This window comes from Amia ocellicauda, chromosome 14 (genome assembly GCF_036373705.1).
Source record: "Amia ocellicauda isolate fAmiCal2 chromosome 14, fAmiCal2.hap1, whole genome shotgun sequence".
Classification (NCBI taxonomy): Eukaryota; Metazoa; Chordata; class Actinopteri; order Amiiformes; family Amiidae; genus Amia; species Amia ocellicauda.
In genome coordinates, this window is record NC_089863.1 from 26,672,727 (window position 1) to 26,698,628 (window position 25,902).

At 42.2% G+C, this 25,902-nt stretch overlaps 1 protein-coding gene across 4 annotated transcripts in view; it reads right to left on the bottom strand.

Moving 5' to 3' along the window:
• Positions 1–2,758: 2,758 nt before the first annotated feature.
• Positions 2,759–25,902, bottom strand: part of LOC136767576 (NLR family CARD domain-containing protein 3) — a 152,182-nt gene continuing 129,038 nt past the window's right edge. For all 4 annotated transcript variants that reach the window (XM_066721454.1, XM_066721455.1, XM_066721456.1 and 1 more), the window contains 4 exons: positions 23,334–23,507; positions 5,056–5,229; positions 4,607–4,653; positions 2,759–4,263 (listed from right to left, as the gene is read on the bottom strand). In XM_066721454.1, the coding sequence (XP_066577551.1) occupies positions 4,262–4,263; positions 4,607–4,653; positions 5,056–5,229; positions 23,334–23,507 (397 nt within the window). In that variant the 3' untranslated portion in view covers positions 2,759–4,261. The remainder of the gene's footprint in view (positions 4,264–4,606; positions 4,654–5,055; positions 5,230–23,333; positions 23,508–25,902) is intronic.

Sequence of the window (25,902 nt, forward strand, 5' to 3'; positions counted from 1 at the left end):
ATCCCAGACCAGGGGGGAGTTTGTAACAGCTGTTTAGGAACTGAAGGCCCTGTAGTTTCTGAATCTTTATTGTATATTTTGCTCCACTGAAGGGGGTGGGGGTTTACAAATGTTTTCTCATGTTTGTTGTATTTGAATGGTGGGGGAGTCTATGTTTGCATAATTTACAAACAGGTTGTGTCCTCCATTCACCCAAAATCCAATATATATATAATTTTCAAACCAGGTGGTGTAGGGATTGTTCGCAGAGTTGCACTGGCATCTGCCGAAATGTCACATTCATGAGAATTATTTTCAGATGTAAAACTAACCAGCAGATAATTAATTGATGTACGGCAGTGTCCTACAGGATATAAACGGTGTTTGTGTGTATTTGAGTTGTCAAGCTGAGGAAGTGGGGGGGTGGAGGGACACTCAAAGAGTGGGGGGTGTGAATTCTCCACGACGGGGGATTTGTAACATTTTTATCCCAGGTCCGTCATCTGCACATTAATTTGGTTCTTTTCATGTAGAAGTTCAACCACTATTTATTTAACTCTCCATTTTGAATCATACATTACATGGTCAAAAGTGTGTGGACACCTCTTCTAATTAGTGGATTTGGCTCTTTCAGGCACACCCACAGGTGTATAAAATCAAGCCATGCAATCTCCACAGACAAGCACTGGCAGTAGAATGGGCATTGTGCCAACTGTAAAGTTTGGTGGAGGAGGAATAATGGTCTGGGGCGGTTTTTTGTGGTTCGGGTTCGGCCCGCTACATCATACAATGACATTGTAGACATATTATCGCTTCCAAATTTGATGCAACAGTTTGGGGAGACCCTTTCCTGTTTCAGCATGACAATGCCCCCGTGCACAAAGTGAGGTCCATACTGAAACGGTTTGTTGATATCGGTGTGGAAGAACTAGACTGGCCTGCACAGAGCCCTGACCTCAACCCCATCAAACACCTTTGGGATTAATTGGAACAGTGACTGTGAGCCAGGACTGATCACCCAACATCAGAGCCCGACCTCACTATTGCTCTTGTGGCTGAATGGCATCAAATCCCCCCACCAACATCTAGTGGAAAGCTGTCCCTGAAGAGTGGAGGCTGTTGTAGCAGCAAAAAAAGAACAAACTCCATATTAATGCCCATGATTTTGGAATTAGATGTTCAACGAGCAGGTGTCCACATACTTTTGGCCATGTAGTGTATGTACTTTGACCCCCTGTCCAGTATTTTTGGAAGATGTCCGGTTATTTTAAGTACTGTAATCTATTGGATATGTCGATTAAAATGTTATCAGTGTACAATTTGCCCTCAACACCACACCCCATTGTCGTCTAATTGCCAGCACCCCGTCTAGGTTGACATTTCGCAAACCCCTCCACCAGGGGTCAGTTTTTTTCATATCTTAAAAGTGGCGAACAAGGTGCAGGGGGCATGACTCCTTCATGTAACCTCCTGGCAGCCAACCTTTGGACAAACTAGTCAGGACATTTCAGATAACAGATGGCTATAAAATTATGTTAATTTAGACAGATGAAGAATTTGGTGTGAATAAAATAATGTGGAAATACTTAAAACTTTAAAGTTAAAATGGACTTTACTGAAGAGTGGAGGCTGTTATAGCAGCAAAAAAAGAACAAACTCCATATTAATGCCCATGATTTTGGAATGAGATGTTTGACGAGCAGGTGTCCACATACTTTTGGCCATGTAGTGTACATCTGTAATATATTCACTGTGCTCTACACAGCAGCTGATAGTGCTTCAACGTGCTCTTTCATTTGAGTGTATATTGAGAGACCCCTGTAGAGGAGACAGAATAGAGGGGAGGGGTATCTGGGGATTTTAGTCAATTTTTCTGCTCTGTATGTGCACAACATTTAATTACATTATTATTATTTTACAGTATTCTAGTTTTTGTCATTGTGTTGGTGTCTCTTTAGTCCAGGTGACTTGAATGGGCAAAGATGCTGAACTTGCCTTATTTGGACAATAAGATGGATCTGAACAAAGGACTATTCTTGAGGTCGTCTCTAACTGGGGACACAGGCTCTATTGCTGTTACTGTAGTAGTAGAATTACTGTTGCAGAATTTCCAGTTATTTAATTTGTCTTTTGTATTATTTTTCACTACTAATTATGTAGGTTTTACTAAAATGGGTTTCATTGGATCTTGTCAGTTCCTGTCAGTCTCATCCAATGTAAATATAGAAATGGCCGAACATTAACTCAGCACTGTCTGTAAATATTCTGTATATATCTGTACACAGTAACATATTGAACATGCGTCACCTTTTGCACTGTTCTGCTGTACTGTCAATGCTTCCTCAAAACTGTTACAGCTCTTCTGAACTGAACTGGAAAAGTGGGGGGGTATGAGGAGAAAGATGTAGTGCAGGTCTCTCTGTCTGCTCACATTTGCCATGCAGTCATGCCAAGGAAGAATATTGAGAGTGGAAAACTGGGAGAGGAGAGCGGGGCAGAGGGACAGAGACTGCAGGGCCAGTGGAGAGACGGGAGAGGGTTGGGGTTAGACACATAGAGAGAGGAGAGGGGGGGGGGGAGGGTAGAGGGAACACTCTTGCCTCGGTTCCACTGGCTTAAGCGTCGTGTCGTGCCATGCCATGCTGGACTCCCAGAGCTGTTTCTGCAAAACCAGGCCGCTGTGAAGTTCGTCCCTCTTCTGGGAGGAGCAGCGACTGTGGGTTTGGTTTGTGTTCGTGTTAAAAACAGAGACAGAGAACACACAGCCTGACGAGGAGAGGACTTTTGTGTCTATTTTATTCTTTGTGCTTTACATGATTGCAAACAGCGTAATAAATACACGTTTCTGTTCAGAGATATCAGGAAGAGCTAAACATGCAGAGACAACATTATATTCAGACAAGCACGGTCCCATAAGAATACGTTTCCATGTGCAACAATAATACTAAATAGCAAATATGTATTGTTATTATTATCGTCATCATTTGTGCTAGTATATATGTATTTTAAACGGCACAGCGTGACTCACTTAACTTATTACTCTTACTACAGATTTATAACTGCAAACGGTACTATTTGCCGTATTATTTATTATGTACTTATCAGATGTCCTTAACCAGGGCAAGTTACAGTTGAAACAAAATACACACGTTTCACGATTAATCATCCAGCTACAATATAGCAGGTTATAAACCCAGATCTGCTGTATTTATTTATTCATTACTTTAATTTGTAAATGGACACACGTTAACTGAATCATGTTCACCTTCATACTGATTGTCTGCGGATTGTCCTGCACACCATTCACACAACACAGCCTGAAACACCGTCCAGCTGTTCATAAAATATGAATAACATCAGCTGCTACCATCCGATTATTATCCTTCAGTTTATTTTAACTATTCAGGCACTGCACCGGTCCTGTGATATTAACTGTAAGCAATAAAACATTTCATTGTTTCTGTACGTGGATTTCACTCCATGCTGCTAATAAAACTGTAATTTCTTTGTGATCGCACACAGCACTTGAGATTATATCTTCTGACACAATGTATCTGATCTCTTCCCTGTACAAGTCAAACACACACCTTGTTCCCCACAGCCCCATCCCTGCCTTGGAAGAGTCTTATAACCCTCCGATACCTTCACTCCACTGTTTCTCTTTCCTTTGATATTGTAGCCTTTTCTTCCAGTTTGTTGTTTTCGGACACAATGGTGTCTGTGCCAGTAGCACATTCTTGTCAAATCCATATTACATATTAGGTAAGACACCTCTCTAATGCCTGCTCTTCCACAGAAGGAGTTATAAGAACTGGGATCCTGACAGGAGTCTGAATTACAGAACTGCATCAATAGTTACACACTGCTGTGGTTAATATTATTTCTTTCTTAGTAGACGCCCACAACCAGGGTGAATTACAAAATATAAGTGCAATAATACAGTACAGTTCAAAGCAAAGTGTATAGGAAATATACAGTAATCAATACAAGTCCTACATCCTAGATTATAAAAGCTGATCAGTGCAGACAAGATGTGAAGTCACTGTTAAGAGCTGAGGGAAACGGGTACAGGGGAAATGAAATTAACAATACGAGTACTAGTAAAGCAAAGCAAGAAGTATGACAAAACATTGTATAAGTGCTATCTTACAGGAGAGAAAATGACTAGATTACAAGTACAGTCTGAACAGATGTGTCCTGAGTAATCGCCGGAAGGAGGTCAGAGACTCTGCTGTCTTGACTTCAATGGGATGGTCGTTCCACCAGGAATGAGAAGGAGCGGCTCTGGAGGAAGGGGAGTGGAGAGGAGGCAGGGTTAGCCTTCTGGCGCAGCAGGAAGGATTATGAATATAAATACTAGGATACAGGATCTGACAAATAACAGGGTAGTGACACAGTCCTGGTAAACACCATAGTGGACTGTATGTGTTCAGACATGGAGACAGATGAAGGAGAGGAATGGTAGAGGAGACTCAGAGAGGAGGACAGAGGGAGAGACAGGGAAGAGTGAGGACAGATGGTGAGAGAGGAAGTTCAAAGTTACTTCTCATCCCACTCTGTTCCCATTCTCTCTGTGTGAGTCTATTTTCTCTCTGTATAAATATTTTTGGAAGAATTTGACACTTACATTTCCGAGGCCCTGGTTTGATCCTGTTCTCTGTACTGTAGCCGACACTGTAAGAAACCAAAAGTTTTAATATGATTTCAGGAAATGTTCTGGTCAGTTTTAATCCTGCATGATAAATCCTGCATCATCTCAGAAGACAGTCTAAAATAATGAAACACAGGACAAAGGAACGAAATGCCGACTGTGATGCACACTTTTCATTTCTATAGTGTGAGAGGTTTCATTATGTCAGTGTGATGGATATATAAAGACTAAACCACAAAGCAGCCTGCTCTGGGACTGCCGCTTCCATCTGTCTGCTAAGAGACAGGGAATGATTTTACACAAGGACAGAGCTGTGTCAATAGGTGTGAGGAGGACTAATGAGAGGGTTAGAGCAGTGGAGAGGAGCAGAGCTGAGAGACCAGACAGTGACTGAATATTCACACAGTCACACAGCCTCTACTTACCGCAGTGTCTCTAGTTTACAGTTGGGATCCTCCAGTACAGCGGAGAGCTTTGTCACTCCTGAGTCCCCTGGGCGATTGCGGCTCAGATCCAGCTCTCTCAGAGTTGAGGGGTTTGAACGCAGAGCTGAGGCCAGGACTGCACAGCCTTTCTTTGTGATCCTACAGCATGACAGCCTGTGGGGAGAAGGAGACACGCTCTCTCTCACTCTCAGCTCTGCAGTCGCCACACATCACTCAGGCAGTCTGTCAGGTGGAAAGACTGTTACGGAGTTTTATCTTTGAGTGTGAGATCATGTTTAACATGTTTCCTGACTATTAACTCACTACCCTTCAAGTCTGTCTTCACACATTAGGGTCAGTAGTGTAGCTACACTGTGTCCAACTGGACCCATCACTACAGTCACCTGCAGCACTGAGGATGAAGGGGAAATGGCATTAAGACCCATTTGTGTTGCAAATGTTAGAGAGCAGCTTGTATTTCTATCATGCTGGCCTGACTACTCTCACGTTAAGGAATATAAAACTACAGTGAGGCGAAGCAGACTCAGATGTATGTGCATGTGGATTTGAAGTCAGTTTAGATTTTAATTACTCAGTTTTGACGCTTTTTGTTGTAAACTGGAAGTGTAAACTATATAGAAAATCAGTGGTGTAGTGCTAAAGTGTATAGTGCTGGAGCCCTTCAAACTTTTTCCAAACGCCATCACTGAGATGTCAAGCATATATCTAATATATATCATCTCTAATTGATATGTATTTTAGTCTATTTGTGCTTTGCAAAATGTGTACCATTAATGGTTTTAGACTACATTAGGCCTAATAAACTAAATATGCATATTTTACCAAGAAACAAACACTCAACTTAAGTCTGACTATTTGTTACCAAGCATAACACTGGCACCATGAAAAGCGAATGCCACAAGGCTGTAGCGAAGACAGTAAAGCAGTGCTGTGCCTTTAAGATATAGACAGTAGTGTAGAGGGGAAGAAAGGACGAAAACAGGAGGGTAAGAGAGGACGTGCTGTGCTGTGCTGCGCTTGGCCGTGCTGTGCTGTAGGGTTGGCCGTGCAGCGGCTCCGGAGTCCGGAGCAGCTCCAGGACCCAGAGCTGGAGTGGAGCTGGAGCTGGCATTGCTGGAGCCGGAGCTGAGGTCATGGAGCTGCTCCACTCTTTCCCCCTTCATTAAACTCACCCAGATATTAAGTCCAGTTTTCTTAAATTAACAAAATATATACCTTCATAGGTATCTGTGTGTTGGGGGTTATAAAATAAGATCAGTTCTCACTCCAGCTGTTAGTACATAAAACATATTTTTTTATTAATTGTAATTATATGACACCTTCACTTTCTCACTCTGTTCAAGAAGTGATTCTATAATCTCAGGGCAGCTCTCATAAACCACTTGCAAAAGAAGTAAAGTCCATTTTAACTTTAAAGTTTTAAGTATTTCCACATTATTTTATTCACACCAAATTCTTCATCTGTCTAAATTAACCTAATTTTATAGCCATCTGTTATCTGAAATGTCCTGACTAGTTTGTCCAAAGGTTGGCTGCCAGGGGGTTACATGGTGTCATGCCCCCTGCACCTTGTTTGCCACTTTTAAAACGGACCCCTGGTGGAGGGGTTTGCGAAATGTCAACCTAGAGGGGGTGCTGGCAATTAGACGACAATGGGGTGTGGTGTTGAGGGCAAATTGTACACTGATAACATTTTTAACGACATATCCAATAGATTACAGTAATTAAAATAACCGAATATCTTCCAAAAATACTGGACAGGGGGTCAAAGTACATGCACTACATGGCCAAAAGTATGTGGACACCTGCTCGTCAAACATCTAATTCCAAAATCATGAGCATTAATATGGACTTGGTCCCCCCTTTAATGCAATAACAGCCTCCACTCTTCTGGGAAGGCTTTCCACTAGATTTTGGAACATTGTTGAGGAGATTTGAGCCACAAGAGCATTAGTGCGGTCGGGCTCTGATGTTGGGCGATCAGGCCTGTCTCACAGTCAGCGTTCCAATTCATCCCAAAGGTGGGGTGGAGTTGAGGTCAGGGCTCTGTGCAGGCCAGTCAAGTTCTTCGAAAAACTATTTCTGTATGGACCTCGCTTTGTGCACGGGTTGTCATGCTGAAACAGTAAAACTGTTGCCACAAATTTGGAAGTGCACAATCACCTAGAATGTCACTGTAGGCTGTAATATATTGTGTGCAGCTATAAAATAAAAACTAAATAAAATAAAGACAACATAAAAACACAGTATTTACTAATGCACCTCATGGCATCGCAGCCCGTCTCTCACTACACGAGCATAGGCAGTGGGACGCGCCCCACCGGGCTGCCTGTCGTGACTATCAGTGCCGATCTGTTGTGAGGGCAAAATCGGGCTTAAAATCGTGTAGTGTGACCGCAGCATAATGAGCTTCAATTTTGAGAAGCTCCTCTCTGCAGAAGCTACTGTGTAACAGGAGCAGTTGTAGCGGTTTTTAAGTTTCCACTTCACCCTTTGCCCCCTGCCTGAGCACATGCTGTGTATTTACTGCTACTCTAGTTCAGGTTTAGCTAGTTAGCTAGCTTATGCTGGATCACACTACACAATTTTAAGCCCGATTTGGCCCTCACGACAGGCAGCCTGGTCGGGCGCGTCCCGCTGCCGATGGTTGTGCAGTGAGAGACGGGCTGATGCATCGCTGGCCTCCAATCTGATCGTAAGATGTTTAATATTTACGACTCGATCGGTGCCGATCGTGGAGAGTGACGTCATCAGCAGCCAATGAGAGCCGAGCTGACTGAAGAAGAGCAAAGAAACAGAAGAATAAACAGGACAGGAGAATAAGATTCCCATACGTATTTATTAAAATGCTTCAAATAACAATGGCTGTTTTGGTGCACGTTATTTTATACGCTGTTCGCACAGACGAACACAGACAGCAGCAGCGGCTTGTTCTTTCCGCATGTGTGCTCAATCTGCAGAAATCCACTGATCCCATTGGTGCAGCAGCGCAGATCTGTGCTACACAGCCGTGACCTGTACATGTGCAGTCCGTGTGTTTTACTTCTCTCTGTGCGGATCACTGTGTTTCTGCGAGATGTGGGGAGTTTGCAGGCTGTGACGCAGATCCACGACAAGGATGTTAGATCAGTCTTGTGTGTCCCTGTACTGAAGCGCTTGGGTGTGTGAGCTCCTTCACGACGCAAAGGACATCAATCCGGTGCAAAATAGTGGTTAAGTGTGAGCTGCGCACTGTTCACAACATCGGGTCGGATTGTAGAAATCCTGTAGTGCGACTTCAGCGCACTGACTCACCAGTCACTGGCCCGCCTCCCTCACAGTCTCTCCAGTCTGTTTATGATGAATTACACTGTTGGCATTTGTCAACAGCCCCCCTCCCCCCACCCCCGTGAATTTGTTTTAAGGAAAACACTGTTTTTATAATAATTAAAAATACACACACACACACATATATATATATATATATATATATATATAATTATTTTTTTGGGGGGGGAGCACAATCGGCACCCTCTCTGCAGGTGACGCCCCTGCCTGAGACAATTATTCCTCTTCCAATCTTTACAGTTGGTCTATGCATTCGTGCAGGTAGCGTTCTCCTGACATCCGCCAAACCCAGATTCCTCCATCGGACTGCCAGATGGTGATCACTCCAGAGATCGCATTTACACTGCTCCCGGGTCAAAAGGTGGCGAGCTTAGCACCACTCCAGCCGACGCTTGGCATTGCGCATTAAGATCTTAGGCTTGTGCGGCTGCTCAGTCATGGAAACCAATTTCATGAAGCTCCCGAACAAGCAGTTCTTCTGCCGACGTTGCTTCCAGGGGCAGTTTGGCACTTGGAAGTGATTGTTGCAACCAACAATAGACTATTTTTATGTGCTACGTACTTCAGCACTCAACAGTCCCATGCTGTGAGCTTGTGTGGCCGACCACTTCGCGGCTGAGCTGTTGTTGCTCCTAGATGTTTCCTCTTAACAATAACAGCACTTACAGCTCACCAGGACAGCTCTAGCAGGGCAGACATTTGACAAACTGACTTGTTGGAAAGGTGGCATCCTATGGCGGTGCCACATTGAAAGTAATTGAGCTCTCAGTAAAGTTCATTCTAATGCCAATGCTTGGCTAAGGAGATTGCTGTTTGGCCTGATTTTACAGTGGCTCTCAAAAGTATTTACCCCTCTTGGTCGTTTCCACATGTCATTGTGTTACATTCCCATAATGGGAAAATTCCCATAATGTCAAAGTGAAAAATATGATCTGCATTGTTTTCTAAATGAATTACAAATACAAAACAGAAAATAATGGAATGCATAAGTAATCAACTCCTTCAGTCAATATTTGGTAGAGGCACCTTTGGCAGCAATCACAGCCATGTGTCTATGTGTATAAGTCTCTACCAGCCTTGCACATCTGGACACAGCAATGTTTGCCTATTTGTGTTTGCCAAATTGCTCAAACTCTATCAAGTTGGATGGGGACCTTTGGTGAACAGCAATGTTCAACTCTTTCCACATATTCAATTGGATTGAGGTCCTGGCTTTGACTGGGCCACTCCAGGACATTGACCTTTTTATGTTTAAGCCAGTCCAATGTGGCTTTGGCTGTGTGTTTGGGGTTATTGCCCTGCAGGAAGATTAATCTTCTCTTGCAGACTTCAGTAGGATTTTACAGGATTTCTCTGTACTTTGCTGCATCCATTTTACGTAATGCTGCCACCACCATGCTTCATGGTAGGGATGGTGTTCTCAGGATGATGTGCGGTGTTAGGGTTGCACCAAATATAGCGCATAGCGTTGAGGCCAGAAAGCTCTATTTTGGTCTCATCAGACCATCGAATCTTCCTCTACTTGGTCTCAGAGTCTGCCACACACCACATGTTTTTGTTAAACAGTTATTTACATAAAGGAATTAAAAAGGAATCATTATTTATAATGTTCGCATCCCAGTTTGCACTGTTTTTTGTGGCTCCGCAGCCAGAGCTGGAGCAGCAGTGTGGAGCTGCACCGGAACCGCTCCGGAGCTGGAGCCGGCCTGGAGCTGGAGCAGGGGGTCTCCATCAGCTCCGGAGCCAGCCTGGAGCTGGAGCTGAACCTCTGGAGCCACTCTGGAGCTGGAGCCAGCAAACCTGGAGCACTGCCAACCCTACCGTGCTTTGCTGTGCACAACAGAGAGGTTAGGGTTTTGTCCAGTTACAGGCAGGGCGTATGTTTTTAATCTTTCTTTTGATAGTTGTTATTTGTAGCGTAGCAGGTTCAGTTGTGCTTTTGTATGGACAACAGCAGAGCATTGCAGCAAAGGAACGCAAAGGGGACATTTTGTCAGTATAGAGACGGGCGGACCAGGAGTGGAGGGATGAACTGGAGACGCACGTCCCTTCGGGTTTGAAATTGACGGGTTTCATTCTTCTTTTCTGTGGTGTTACGGACAGTAATAACTGTGAGCCACTGGGTCGAAGTTGAACTGTGGGGAATGCTTACTGGTCTTGCTGAACATCTGTAATACTCAGCTATCTTCTGTGCAATGGTGGACTGTGTTACTGTCTGGTTACTTCGACAGGAACTGAACAGTGGACGACTCAGCGGGACATTTGATACAATATGTTATTTTGTGTAGTGGTTCATTCAGCAGGAGGTTGTTTATCCTCACAGTCTGCATATGGAACATCTTGGACCTGTTTGCTTCCCTTGGAAGGGTGTCAGGGCATTGTTTCTTTCCTTTTCCTTATCTATCTATTCCGCTACTATACTGCTTTTGCACCTGACACAGTTGTTTTGTTATGTTTAGTAATTTTAAAAACTAAATTCAAATCCTGTGTCAAAAATCTAACAAAGCACATGCTCCGTAACTGCAGTCAGACTAATCCCCCCTTGAATAACATGTTGAGAACAAGTAGATCTGTTCAGCTTCATAATTTTAGTTCTAAAAGAAATGAGAAAACATTATAAAGGAACAAAATATAATTATAATGTTCCTGAAATGTGCTGGAAAACAATTATATTATAAAGTATATCATACAAAACTAAAATGTATGGCATTCAAATGTCTATATACAACAATAAACAACAATGTCTATATACAAACTTCTAACTACTATAATGCCCAGCTGAGCCCAACCTAACCAGCTACTACCCACTGCAGTTTTGACAATTAATTTGACAACACATATATATATATATATATATGTATATATACAGACGGGAGACAAATTAAATGAAAAACCTGAATAAATGAGTGACGGAACATAACGAATGCAGATGCCTCCAAACAGGTGATACATGGTACAATTAAAGGGGTCATGAAATTAAAATTCACTTGATCTTTTGACATATAAGGGGTCATTGTACTATAAAAACATCCTGTAAGTTTCAGAACTCAAAACTTTATCGTTAGTCTAAAAACAGCTTATATTGAACCCAATCTGCAAAAACGACAGGATGTGGAATGTGCCACTTTATTACGTAATAGTGTGGCTAAACCCCGCCTCCGCAGAAGAAGATCAACGCCTGCTTCTACATTACTGCCTGCTTAGCCCGGTCCACCGATTCACGCATATAGTAGGTAAATAATGAGAGAGGCAAACGCAGGTCTATGCAGAAACCAAACGATAAAGATGGCTCTGAAGACAACAAATGACAAGTTTTTTTCTTTAATGAAAATGATGGACGATGAATATAAGAATGACAGCTTGACAAACAATGGTACATTAATTTATACTTTGTTTACATGAAGCAGAGCAAATTAGCCTTCGTCAGATATAACTGTATTAACGCCTAGTATCTAAACTTTATATGCAACAACCAATGAAATATAAAACATGTAATATGCATAAATGTTAACAACATAATGACACAAACCGCTTTCTGTAGCGTCTTCAGCTAAACTCTAATATAATGTAATAGGCTAACTACCTCACACATACATAAAGTATAAATATAAATAAAGATGATTATTTACCACGCTGTCGCAGGCTGTAGTATCCTTGCCATTTGAGGTGCAGGTTCGTTGTCTTGTGATTCGGGATCAGACTCTGGCTCAAACATGTTTGGCTGAATTTCACCGGCTGCCATTTCTCAACATTGGAAATTTTCAAAACAATTCCACACGTGTACTGACGGGGGAGTTGAAATCCTTTAAATATTCAAAACTGTTAGCCAGTCATACCAGTGGGCGCTTACTTCCGAGTCTAAAATCCTCCACGCCTATTCAAACGGTGTGTTCCGATGAGGGGGGTCAAAACAGTACAGAAAATAGCCTATTACTTCTAAATTATGATGTTTTTTGATGTACAAATCTTGATAACATTATAAGTGGACTTGGGAGAACAGTACAAAATAAAAAAAAGGCAGTTCATGACCCCTTTATGCAATTCACATCCTATCATGTTCTGTGGCATGTATATCAATTTTGAGCAGGCACAATTGACCTCGATTTTGGATCAATATGGCAAGAGGAAAGGATCTAAGTGCCTTTGAAAGAGGGGTCATTATTGGGGGCACCATAGGCACTGGTCTACAGAGATGTGGAACAAAGTGATCTGGTCAGATGAATCATCCTTCACCATATTTATGACAAGTGGGTGAGTGCATGTGTGGCGACACCAAGAGAACAGTACAGGCCTGACTGCTGGACCCCTACAGTGAGGGGCTCTGGAGGCTCTGTTATGCTGTGGGGGGCATTTTCCTGGCATGGTTTGGGTCCGCTTGTCCCCTTAGAGCAGGGGTGTTAAACTCAAGGCCCACAGGCTGTATACGGCCCCCCAATGGTTTTAATCTGGCCCGTGCAAAGGTGCTGTATCATAAAGTAATTAGGCCCGTGACAGCTTGTGAATGAGGAAATTGCGTGTGAAAACTACAATTCCCATCAGCCATTGCGAGTGTCATTAGTGCGAGGTAGGGTTTTAACAGCCAATCATAGTTACTTTCCACATTCCTGTTCTTCCAGTAATCTGCAATAAATTCCACTCAAAATGTCCATGAAAAGAAAAACAACAAGGGAGGTAGAGTGTTTCAGGAAAGGTGGGAGTGGGAATATCTGTTAGTGGAGCAGAGTTTAAAACCTGTATGCCTCGTTTGTAAGGAGAGTTTAGCCGCCATGAAATAATTCAATATACGGTGGCACTACGAGACTAAACACAAAGAGAAGGATCGGTGTTTGTAGAGAGAGCAGAGGCTGCACAAAGTGGCTGAATTAAAAGTCTTCAACTACAGCAAACCATGTTCAAAAGGGCAAAACAGAGAGCGATGCGGCCGTTAAAGTGAGTTATATTGTATCCCAAGAAATTGCCCAAACGTCAAGGTGTCTCTCTGAGGGTGTTTTTAAAGAACTGTATGCTTTAAGTCAGCGATGTAGTGTGTCCAGACAAAAAGCATTTGTTTGCAAATGTCAGACTCTCCCGAATTACCGTTGCCGAGTGAGTAGATGATTTAGCTGCTAATCTCAAAGACCAGCTAGCCCAAAAAGCAAGTCATTTCACTGCATACCCGCCTACTGTTGACGAGAGTACTGACATAACGGCCCAGCTATCTGTTTTTATCCGGGGGGGGAAATTCAGATCTAAATGTTACTGAAGAGCTTTTGGATGCTGCAGCAATGCATGGCACCACCACAGCAAATGACATCTTTCAGCAAGTTGAGAGATGCGTGAACTGAATTAAGTTGCCGTGGGAGAAATGAGTGGGTCTGACCACAGACTGAGCTGTGTGGTGAGAAAACAAGTCTGCTTGCTAGGATGCAAAAAAGCTACGAGAGGAAAATGGTCAGTGTCCCAGGACAATTTATCATTGCATTGTACATCAGGTAGCGTGTTGTGGGAAGGTGCTGAATATGGGTCATGTAATGCACATGGCAACAAAGACTGTACATTTGACGGCTAGAGGTTTAAATCAGCGCTGATTCCAGGCATTCCTTGAGGAGCTTAACATTGAATGTGGGGATTTGCCTGATCACACAGAAGTGCGCTGGCTAAGTCGGGGCATAGTACCCAAAACATTTTTTGAGCTACAGGGAGAAATCAGACATTTTCTGCAAAACAAAGGGAGGCAAATACGCTGTGCAATTTCTCATGAATCTCTGAGCCGGAGCTTTTGTTTTAAGAGAAATACATGATCAATAAAAAACGAAGCCCCACTTTCACTAGAATGCTTCACTTGGCGTGTCAGAATGTTTGAATCCATGTGTGACACACACACTATCTTATATTCTGCTATATAAACAGCATAAAATAATTGTAGCACCATTTACTTGCCTCAAAAAACTCTGGTATTATTATATTGAATTTATTGCCACACTTTAATATATGAATTATTCCATCAGAAAATTGACACATTTATCGTTGTCAGGCTTTTATTTGTGCTTAATGGATAAAACAACAGAGCTACGCGCTCAGGTTTATTATGGCTGCTATAAATTTGACCTGCCACAAGATGACAGTTTTCAACACTCCTGATGCTTACAATCTTTTACCGGAACAATCAGAGAAAAGCGTTAAAGCTTTAAGAGTCATTATTTCTCCATCCCTCCTGCATCCAACTGCAAGTTCTGACATTTGGGAAAGACAATTGGTGCTGCCACCCCCTGTCTATTTCCCGACTTGCCAAGCCATCTCTAACTCTCTCACAAACATCACTATTCCCAGCGCTGGATTCGCTGTAAAACTGAACTTGTGTAAAGAATTTGAGCACTGCTTCTCAGGGTTTAACAAACAGCAATTCAGTTTCCAGCTTTTCTGCAACCCTGTTTGGCGTTGATGTGAACACTGCTCCAGAGGACATTCAGATGGGATTGATCGAGTTGCAATGCAATGACACACTAAGGCGAAGTTCAGTTCCCTTGGCGCTGCAGTTTTAGATTGTGGTGGAAAAAAGTTTTGGAGTCGGGAGTTCTAGTCAGTATTTATTACGTGCACGGGAGGAACAGCACAACACAGAACTCAAAGGATTTTAGGCAGCATGACACTGCTCCCCTAAAGTTTTAAGATAGAACAAAGCTTTTATACCCCATCTAGGACATACCCACAAGGGGCTTCAGCATATTCTAATCAGTGTCTGAATGGTCATTTCTAATAACTATCAGTGATTTCATTGGCATCCTAAACTAATCTCACCATCTCATCAATGCTCATGAATAATAATCATTAACCTCTCAATTGCCAGTTCCATTGGAAAGTAATTTGCAGATCATTTGTTGCAAGAAAGGAATGTGAGCTGCTGATAACCAAGTTAGGAGTAACAGCACACCAAGGACAAAGGCAGGATAGGATGTTCATATTTTTCCCCCACAAGCCCTTATTACCAGTGACGGTACCACAGACCCGCCTGCACGCTGCACAAGTCCTCTCAAGTTTGAAGCACATACCTGTGCGAACAGCTGTTTCACTGATGAAGCTCAACAAATCTGCCCAAACATCACGACTGAATGACAGATATCTGCACTCCATACTGAACATCGCTTCAAATTGACAAGCTAGTCTCATGAAAAAGGTGTCAGGTCTCCTCAACAAAAGAACCCCCTCAGAGCAACAATTAGGTCAGATGTGTATTTTGAATAATTGTAAGTGTTAAAGATTAAGTATAATTCTAACTAATTAATTTCAATGTAGAGTGTTGTGAATTTTGTTGAAACAACAGTGAATTATAACTAGGGACGAGCAAATATTTATACAGCCCTCGAATGAAACTTGAAATGATCATGTAAAATTTGACACCCCTGCCATAGAGGGAAGGGTCACTGCAAATCAAGTTATTCTGAGTGATCACCTTTATCCTGTGGTGACACATTTCTCTCCTGGTGGGAGTGGTTTCTTCCAGGATGACAATGCCCCCATCCACAGGGAATGAGGGTCACTGAATGGTGTGATGAGTATGAAAATGATGTGAATCACATGCTATGGCCTTCGCAGTCACCAGATCTCAACCCAATTGAACACCTGTGGGAGATGGTAGACCGACATGTTAGAAGAGTAGTGTAACCTGTTTTAAAGGATTTCCATGAACAATGAGATTTGAAGACTCTGACTTTGGCTCTGGGTGTTGAATTTGCAGGATATTTATGATTATTACTCAATTTCTTAGCAGACACCCTTATCCAGGGTAACTTACAATTGTTATCATATATCACATTATTTTCCCCCATTTATACAGCTGGGCATTTACTGAAGCAATCTAGGTAAGGTGCCTTGCTCAAGGGTACAACCACAGCACCCCCCACCTGGGATTGAACCAGTGTTGGGAAAGCTACTTGGAAAATGTATTGAGCTGAGCTACCAGTTACTCTACATTAAATGAAGCTTCACTACACTGAAGCTACCCCCAGGGAAATGTAGCAAGCTAAGCTACAGCAACATGGCAAAAGTAGTTTACTACATCTAAGCTATTTTCTATTATTTTTCTTCATTCCAAGTCAATGCTATCTCCATGATCAGTAAAACTGTCAGTCAAACAGATAGGCAGGCAAAATTGATCAGTTCAATTGTTTATTAAACAGTAAGCTGTGCTCTCTGCTCTCACTGCCAAACCAATCTGGCAACAAAGACAAACAAACAAACATGTGCTGCACATAATAACAAAACCAGGTGTCGAGAGTGAGTGTATGTTCATCTGTGTGTGTGTGTGTGTGTGTGTGTGTGTGCGGACGCACCTGTGTTTGCATGGGTTTGTTCAATTGGGACTTGGGCACATTTGCAGGACAAACTGTAAGTTAACTAATAACTCAGCTCACACCACAAGTAGCAAAACTAGCAAAAGTAGCAAAAAATTTTACGGTTTCATGTTCAGCTAATAAAGCAAAATGTTTTTCATGAATGAGAAATCAGTCCTTTTATTTCCATGATAACATTGTGCATCTGGGTTAATAGTTTGCACTTTTCTATATTTACATTAGTTATTGCTGCTATTAACTGAGCAATGCACGGTGCTCATACAAGTTATTAAATTCGTCCAATTCCAAAAATAACATGCCTAAAGCTAACTTCCATTGCTTTAAAAAAATGTTACTGTGGCGAATTACTGTAAAATTATTATACAAGTTATCAAACCTGTCTGATTGTAAAAATAACTCCCTATCCATTTACTAATATCGATGCCAATTCTCAGAAAGAAACACGCCAGAACAGATTTGGAGGGAGAAAACCTTGCAAATACATTTTCCCAATGCAGTGTCTATTTTCAGTTTCACTCAGAAGTGCCACTTTGTTAAAAAACAAAACAAAAAAAACATGTTTTCATATTTGGCCCAAACTGTTAAATTAATAATTTAACATCTTATATTTTAAGCTGTCCAGAGGAAAGTATTGCAGTGCATGGAGGAAATAAAAGTGCAAGTAGCACAGAACAGCAGACTCCTCAATCACTGGCTCAATGCAGATGCCAGAGCAGAAGAACAGGAGCTCCAGCAGCAGCCAGAATGACTTTGCACTCTTATTACATATCCAAGATGTTAACTAAGTGCACCACAAGGCATTATTTGAATGCTTGTTTATTGTCGATTTTTTAAAAATATACCTATTTTTTAAACACTGTATTCAATGTAATTTCATGCAGTTCACAGTGGGCAGCACACAATTAGCCAAATGCCACCAGGGGTTGGCAGGGCTGAATGTCATGCAGGGTTTCTTGGACCTGAAACAAATATGTCCTTTATTTCAGGTATGCATGCTGTCAGCAACTGGTGGTGCTGACCTTAAGAACATTGTATGGAGACTGATGGGTGCCACAATTGCAAACTCCCTTACAGATCTTAAGTGGGTTGGAAAAGGAGGCATGAAAAGGGCTTTCAATGATCTTCAGCTGAGTAAAATCATTTTAGTAAGATGTTTACTTTCCAAATAAAATAATTTATTATGAAAAAGACATTTGTGTACCACACAGCACTGGGTCTTGGGAGTAACCTACTAAAATTTCACTGTGTATTAATTACTTACAGTTCAGGTAATTTCAACAATGTTAAATTAAATACATACATAGCTATATATATATATATATATATATATATATATATACAGTGAGGGAAAAAAGTATTTGATCCCCTGCTGATTTTGTACGTTTGCCCACTGACAAAGAAATGATCAGTCTATCATTTTAATGGTAGGTGTATTTTAACAGTGAGAGACAGAATAACAACTAAAAAATCCAGAAAAATGCATTTCAAAAAAGTTATAAATTGATTTGCATGTTAATGAGGGAAATAAGTATTTGATCCCTTATCAATCAGCAAGATTTCTGGCTCCCAGGTGTCTTTTATACAGGTAACGAGCTGAGATTAGGAGCACTCTCTTAAAGGGACTCTCCTAATCTCAGCTCGTTACCTGTATAAAAGACATCTGTCCACAGAAGCAATCAATCAATCAGATTCCAAACTCTCCACCATGGCCAAGACCAAAGAGCTGTCCAAGGATGTCAGGGACAAGATTGTAGACCTACACAAGGCTGGAATGGGCTACAAGACCATCGCCAAGCAGCTTGGTGAGAAGGTGACAGCAGTTGGTGCGATTATTCGCAAATGGAAGAAACACAAAATAACTGTCAGTCTCCCTCGGTCTGGGGCTCCATGCAAGATCTCACCTCGTGGAGTTTCAATGATCATGAGAACGGTGAGGAATCAGCCCAGAACTACACGGGAGGATCTTGTTAATGATCTCAAGGCAGCCGGGACCATAGTCACCAAGAAAACAATTGGTAACACACTACGCTGTGAAGGACTGAAATCCTGCAGTGCCCGCAAGGTCCCCCTGCTCAAGAAAGCACATGTACAGGCCCGTCTGAAGTTTGCCAATGAACATCTGAATGATTCAGAGGAGAACTGGGTGAAAGTGTTGTGGTCAGATGAGACCAAAATCGAGCTCTTTGGCATCAACTCAACTCGCCGTGTTTGGAGGAGGAGGAATGACCCCAAGAACACCATCCCCACTGTCAAACATGGAGGTGGAAACATTATGCTTTGGGGGTGTTTTTCTGCTAAGGGGACAGGACAACTGCACCGCATCAAAGGGACGATGGACGGGGCCATGTACCATCAAATCTTGGGTGAGAACCTCCTTCCCTCAGCCAGGGCATTGAAAATGGGTCGTGGATGGTATTCCAGCATGACAATGACCCAAAACACACAGCCAAGGCAACAAAGGAGTGGCTCAAGAAGAAGCAGATTAAGGTCCTGGAGTGGCCTAGCCAGTCTCCAGACCTTAATCCCATAGAAAATCTGTGGAGGGAGCTGAAGGTTCGAGTTGCCAAACGTCAGCCTCGAAACCTCAATGACTTGGAGAGGATCTGCAAAGAGGAGTGGGACAAAATCCCTCCTGAGATGTGTGCAAACCTGGTGGCCAACTACAAGAAAAGTCTGACCTCTGTGATTGCCAACAAGGGTTTTGCCACCAAGTACTAAATCGAAGGGGTCCAATACTTATTTCCCTCATTAACATGCAAATCAATTTATAACTTTTTTGAAATGCGTTTTTCTGTATTTTTTGGTTGTTATTCTGTCTCTCACTGTTAAAATACACCTACCATTAAAATTATAAGATGATCATTTCTTTGTCAGTGGGCAAACGTACAAAATCAGCAGGGGATCAAATACTTTTTTCCCTCACTGTATATATATATATATATATATATATATATATATATATATATATATATATATATACATACATACACATAAAGTATTAGGGATTATTTTTTAAATGAATGGGCAGAAGGATATTTAGTATTTTTGTTAAGTTAAATAAAATATTGAAACCATCTTATACAGCTGGGCATTTACTGGAGCAATCTGACTGAAGTAGTTTGCTCAAGAGTACAACAGCAGTGCCCCCCCAGCATTCAAACCCACAGCCCTAACCAATACTTCACATAACACTTCCTCTACAGGATTTTAATTCAACAACACTTACATTACATATTAATCCCTGCCATAAAAACTTACGTCAATAATTAAGGGCTAGTTGGAACAAGTCTAACAAAGGAATGGAAGTGCCTGATTGCCTAGCGCTGCTCTAATATCCCCATTTCTCAGTACCAATTACAGTCCATCACACATGTAAGAAAATTATGACAGATTCTTCATAGACTATTTTGTGTGAATCAGATTATATGCCAGTACTAAAACTATAGTCTGACAAGCTGCGTTTCCCCTACCATTCTCCAGGGCAGGCAGATAATAGTTTAAAAATGCAGTTTTGCAATCACATCGAAAGCAAAAGAAACAAAAAAGAAGAAGCCAAAAGTAATAAAGTAATCATGAAAATTGTGTAGATTAACAGTAAAAACGTCATTAACAGACATCTAGTGTCACGACTGTGAGTGCAAACAACCAGAGAAGTGGAGGACTCAAGGGCAGGAAGAAGCAGGAGCGTAACAGTCCAGAGGGGTGTACTACGAAGGGGGTTTAACCTACTCAGATTTAACTCGGGGGAAATCAAGGAAAGTCAGGTTGACAAACTCTGATTGCCTAAACTGGTGTTAAACAGCACTGCGATGGTGGCTAAGATGTTGGTTAGTTGACTCGGTGTAACGGAGTTAGTGCACATTCACGTGAAAGGGGCACGTCTGGCAGCGCATGCTCAGTTTGTGCGTAGTGTCTGTGCGCCGGACTGTCCCGGAATAATGCAGCTGATAATGTCAGGATATGAGGGTTAAAGAAAGGTTAGCGCCTAAATGTAACTCCGTGGTGCCAACAAAGCCAGGGAAGCTTGTTGGCAGCACATTGCCGACAGAGTCAATTTGAAAGAACACTGTTCTTGTCATATGTTCTCTATTTTGTCTCACAGATTCTTCTTTTATTTGTAATATGATTGAGATGTAAGGACACATAAAATAGTCTATCTAAATATGTGAAAACAATTAGGATACTTCAATTATAGCCTACACATGGGCTACATCTCTGAAATTGACCCTTTACTCACTGTTAATTAATTAAGATCTACTAAAGCACCTAGGCTATAGGGCTGCCTGTATGAATTTAATGCTATTGTGTTCAGAATAACTTCATTCTAACAATCATTTCAGCTGCAGCCCCAGTGGAAGCGCTCCTGCAACAAGTCCAGATGAAATATAAAAATATTCTATCAAGTGCTGTGTATTAATACTTCTCATCATTAAGACACAGTACAGATGTGGTGTGTAGCCTACACTTATAATAGCCTATTCATGTGTTCACAGAGATAGGGAAAACTGGAGGAGGGCATGATTCACGCATATTTCGGGAATCCACTCTTGGTCGTGGCTCACCACCTAATGTGTTTTTAATTGTCTTGAATATAAGTAGAAGTTTTAAGGACAAAATAATGTTTGCTAACCTACAGGTCAGATCAAATACAACATGAACCTGAACACTGATGCTGTGAAATGACTTCCTATTCACATAATCCCCCAGCCTATGCATATTAAAAGTAGACCAAGTATTTTTATATTGCGAATTACCTGCGATCGCATAAAAAGCCTCTTTGATCTTTTTGAAGGCTTTAACGACCAGGGGACACAACAAATGCATCCAGCTGTTTAGTGAGAGCAAGTGCCACCTTGCGAGCTGCACGGCAGACAGTATTCCTGCTCAGAGGTGCAGCATCACTGATGGGATACATGAAGTGTCCGCTGGCAAAATACCGCACAGCAAGACACACTGTCTGTTCACCAGTGAGGGCATCACTCCGGCGAGTGGCATTGAGACGTCTGGCCCCAGAAGCCGGCAAAGATACTGAATTCCATCAGATGAGAACTGATATCTTTCATAGAGAGCATCATTGGGGTGAGCTAGAGGAGTTGCCCGGTCTCTACACAGCCTCACCCTGCGGAGTGAGCCTCTCACAATCCATGCGCCGATGTCGATTGGGTCCCGACAAGATTGTGGGCGGAGAGGCGATGCTTATTTAGGGTAACACCGAGTCAAGCAGCAGATACCCTGCTCGGAGCAGTGCAGAGATACAGCGTATATTGCCATGACAGCATACCTCCGGTAAAACTTATCCACCTTTCGTAGTGCGGGTTAACCGGGAAGTTACATCTGAAGTTACCTGGATAAGCCAGTTACCTCGCTTTGTAGTACACCCCTCAGGTCAAAGAGCCGGCAAACAAAGCAACAGAGGCAAGGAAACGGCAGTGGCTGGGGTCACAGGCAGTAGGTTGATCGATCAAGCATACAAACAATCAGAGGGCAATCCAGGAGTCAAAACACAAGCATAAACAAAGGTCAGGCACACGTGCAATCAGAAAACAGGAGGAACACTTAGACATGCAGGCAAACTGACAAGATTTAGCATTGTATGTAACTAACAGGGGGTTTAAATACAGATCAGAGGAGAACATGTCAAAGGAAGGGGATTATTTCCTTTGCGATGCATATGTTTTCTCTTCCAGGAGCTGTAAGAGCAAACCCTCTGACAAAGGATGCCACACAGAAGCACATCTCTGCAGTGGCCATGAACTGGCTCCGCTACGCTAAGGATAGGCTTGGTGGGAGAAGACAGTGATCGAATGCTGAAGACAGCAGAACAGGGGTGGCTAACCCTGGTCCTGGAGAGCCTCAATCCTGCAGGATTTCCAGGTGTCTCTGAATTACCAATCAATGGATATCTTGAACACAGGGACATTTTGCCTAATTAAGACCCATAATTGGTTCAATAAAGCAGTTAACGATCTGGATATCATAAAAACCTGCATGTATGTGCTACATGAAAAGTGGCTCAAACATTACCTAATAAATGTCTCCAATAAAACAGACACTTCAATAATCCAAATGTTTTCTTTTTTTTTTTTTTAATATATCTGTAATGTATTGTTGTTAGGTCAACTATTAGTTAGTATATTGGGCCAACTAGCAAAATATGTTGAGCCAATGTTGGGTTCTGATGTAGGGAAACATTGGTATTTCATGGTGTACCAACACTGGGCCAATGAGCAAAATGACATTGTGCCAATAATGGGTTGCACCATAGGCCAACGATCGGTCTAACATTTGGTCAATGCTAGGCCAATGTTTGCATGTTTACTGGACAGACACTTTTCCCTAATGTAAATACATACATACATACAGTAATCTGTTTAAATACATAACCCCATAAATCAACCATCTCTTCCTACCTGCCCTGTGTAGGGTGAGGAGGACACAATATAATCAGGGAATGAAAGATGAATAAGGGACAGCAGGTTTGACAGAGACACAGTACGGGGATAGACAGGGTTAGAGCAGCGAAGAGGAAGTGAGCTCAGAAACCACAGTCTCTCCCTGTCAGTGACTGAATATTCACACAGTCACACAGCCTCTACTTACCGCAGTGTCTCTAGTTTACAGTTGGGATCCTCCAGTCCAGCGGAGAGCTTTGTCACTCCTGAGTCCCCTGGGTGATTGCGGCTCAGATCCAGCACTCTCAGAGTTGAGGGGTTTGAACGCAGAGCTGAGGCCAGGGCTGCACAGCCTTCCTCTGTGATCCCACAGCGTGACAGCCTGGAGAGGAAAGGAGACACGTTGGTGATGTATTTATTTGTCCCAGACCTTTAGAAACAGTCATGCTGTTGTCTGTACTAACAGAAGTGGAGGCTCCACACAGAAGAGCAGCAGCTGAGCGTCACACTGTTGATGTCATTCATCTGACATGAGACACACATCCAGCATGACAAGCAGGACAACATGTGAGTCTGAATAAATCTGTCAGTTACAGCCTCATCACAAGTGAAGGTCCATGTAGTTCTACTGTCACATACGTGACTCAGAAGTGCTGATTCAAGACGATGTTTGACTCGTCCTTTAAAAAGTGATTTTAAAAACAGACTCTGATTGTGGAGCGCTTGCTGACTTCATCAAGTTCTGGATCTAATTGTAAGGACTGATGAAGTTATAAAATGTCCACTGTGTCTCTGAAGACTTGCCAGCTCTGCCTGAACTCTGCTGGTGTCTCATCACACACAGGGAGCAGAGCAGAGCAGAGCAGAGCCCCTCATTACACTGCTTGCACTATTAACATGGACTTACTGGACAGCATAGACATGTAACATTATTACCAAATAAAACTGCCATTTAGTACCAACATCAGATTAATCTAATTCCATCTATCTTGTCCTGTTTACTCTGTGGATTAATAATAATGGCAGCACTGTGGAGTAGTGGTTAGTAGTGGCTCTGGACTCATGACTTGAAGGTTGTGGGTTTAAATCCCAGGTGGGGCGATGCTGTTGTACCCTTGAGCAAGGTACTTCACTTTGATTGCTCCAGAAAAATGCCCAGCTGTATAAATGGGTATAAATGTAAGTTGCCCTGGATAAGAGTGTCTGCTAAATGACAAAAATAATAAAAATAAGGAACAAACCTGGTTGTACCTCTAACAGGCAGCATGCAAGTGTGAACATGATGCACACAGTGGCAGAAAAGCAGCAGCACGTTTATATGCATTACAGTTTGATGCAAAACAATAGTAATAACAACAATGGGGAGTAGAGGAGGGTGATCTTCCCAAAAAATCATATCATGATCTTATAACACATAATCACAATCCACGATCTGAATCACGATCTTCCCACTTTTGAGATGTACTATAGAGAATATCCAGACTGGAACAAGCCTTGGGATTTATCTATTTGTATAATTTAAAACACAACTGTTAAAGAATCAGTTGTCAAAATGGTTATTAAATGGCCTGAGTTTAACTTTATTTTAAATATTAACGTTGTAATCAGCAGTCAATAGATAAACATTAAATAACACAAGATCTTAAACTACTCAGAAATTGCAGTAATAAAATATAAACACAAAGGTGTGCACTTTTCAAATTCAAATTTCAAATTGCAAAAAATTCTCCATGCTTTATTTCTGCAGTGATCCTCTGTCAGCATTCACTATACATATGGGGAATGGCGGCATTAGAAAAATATCTGCGACTTGGCAAATCATACCGTGCGTCTAAAGTGTGGATCAGTCTTTTAAATCCCACGTTTTCCACAGATTTGAATGGCACCATATCCTTAGCTAAGTAGGATGTGAGCACCTCCGTCACCTCTTTCCATCGTGTGCTGCTTGTGTCGTATTGTTTCGATGGCTCTGATGTGTCGGTCAGTGATAACTGTTTGTGTTTCGGGACCTCGTGAGATACAGATGAGTGGGGTTGGACCGACCTGAGGGAAACTCTCTCGGCATGTTCCTTCAGATGCTTCCTTATCAGGTGCTTGAAAAGATTTGTCGAATTACCTCCGAAAGTTTACAGATAACTTTTCTCTGAGAAATGTCTGACTGTGCACAGCCAAACCACTGCCACACAGCTGATGTTGAGCCTTTTTTCGGCACCAGCTCATCCGTCATGCTGCTACTTCATGTTGATTTTTTTTTCTAATACGTCACCACGCATGAACACAAGAGCACAACCTCGTCAAACACACACACATTCAAGCATCTTCTGTCTGCACAACTTCACCAGCAACATGTCTGCCTGGAGCAGAGCTTTCTGATGGGTCACACAGAGGACCTTCAGCCACTAATCCCTGCCTGTAAATAGGTCACTCCCAGTAAACATGACAACATTGGGCCAACGTTGGCATATGTCTGGCATGGTTGGCGATCGTCAGCATTGGCAGACGACGGCAGCTCCACGTTGGGAACATCGCATCGTCCGATGAAATTACAATCCAAAGCTGTAAGGTTTACACGTGATGCCCTGCTAACACACAATGTTGCCACAGCGTTGTAGCAACGTAATATATTTCTGGGTAAGCGCCTTCTGTCAGCACAGTTGTACAGCAGTTACAGTCGCGGAGGATCATGTCCGATTAAATGCCTACAGATGCGGTATCCATACAACTTGTTTTAAAATATTGACCTTTACAACTTTAAAGGATCATAGGTATGTATAATA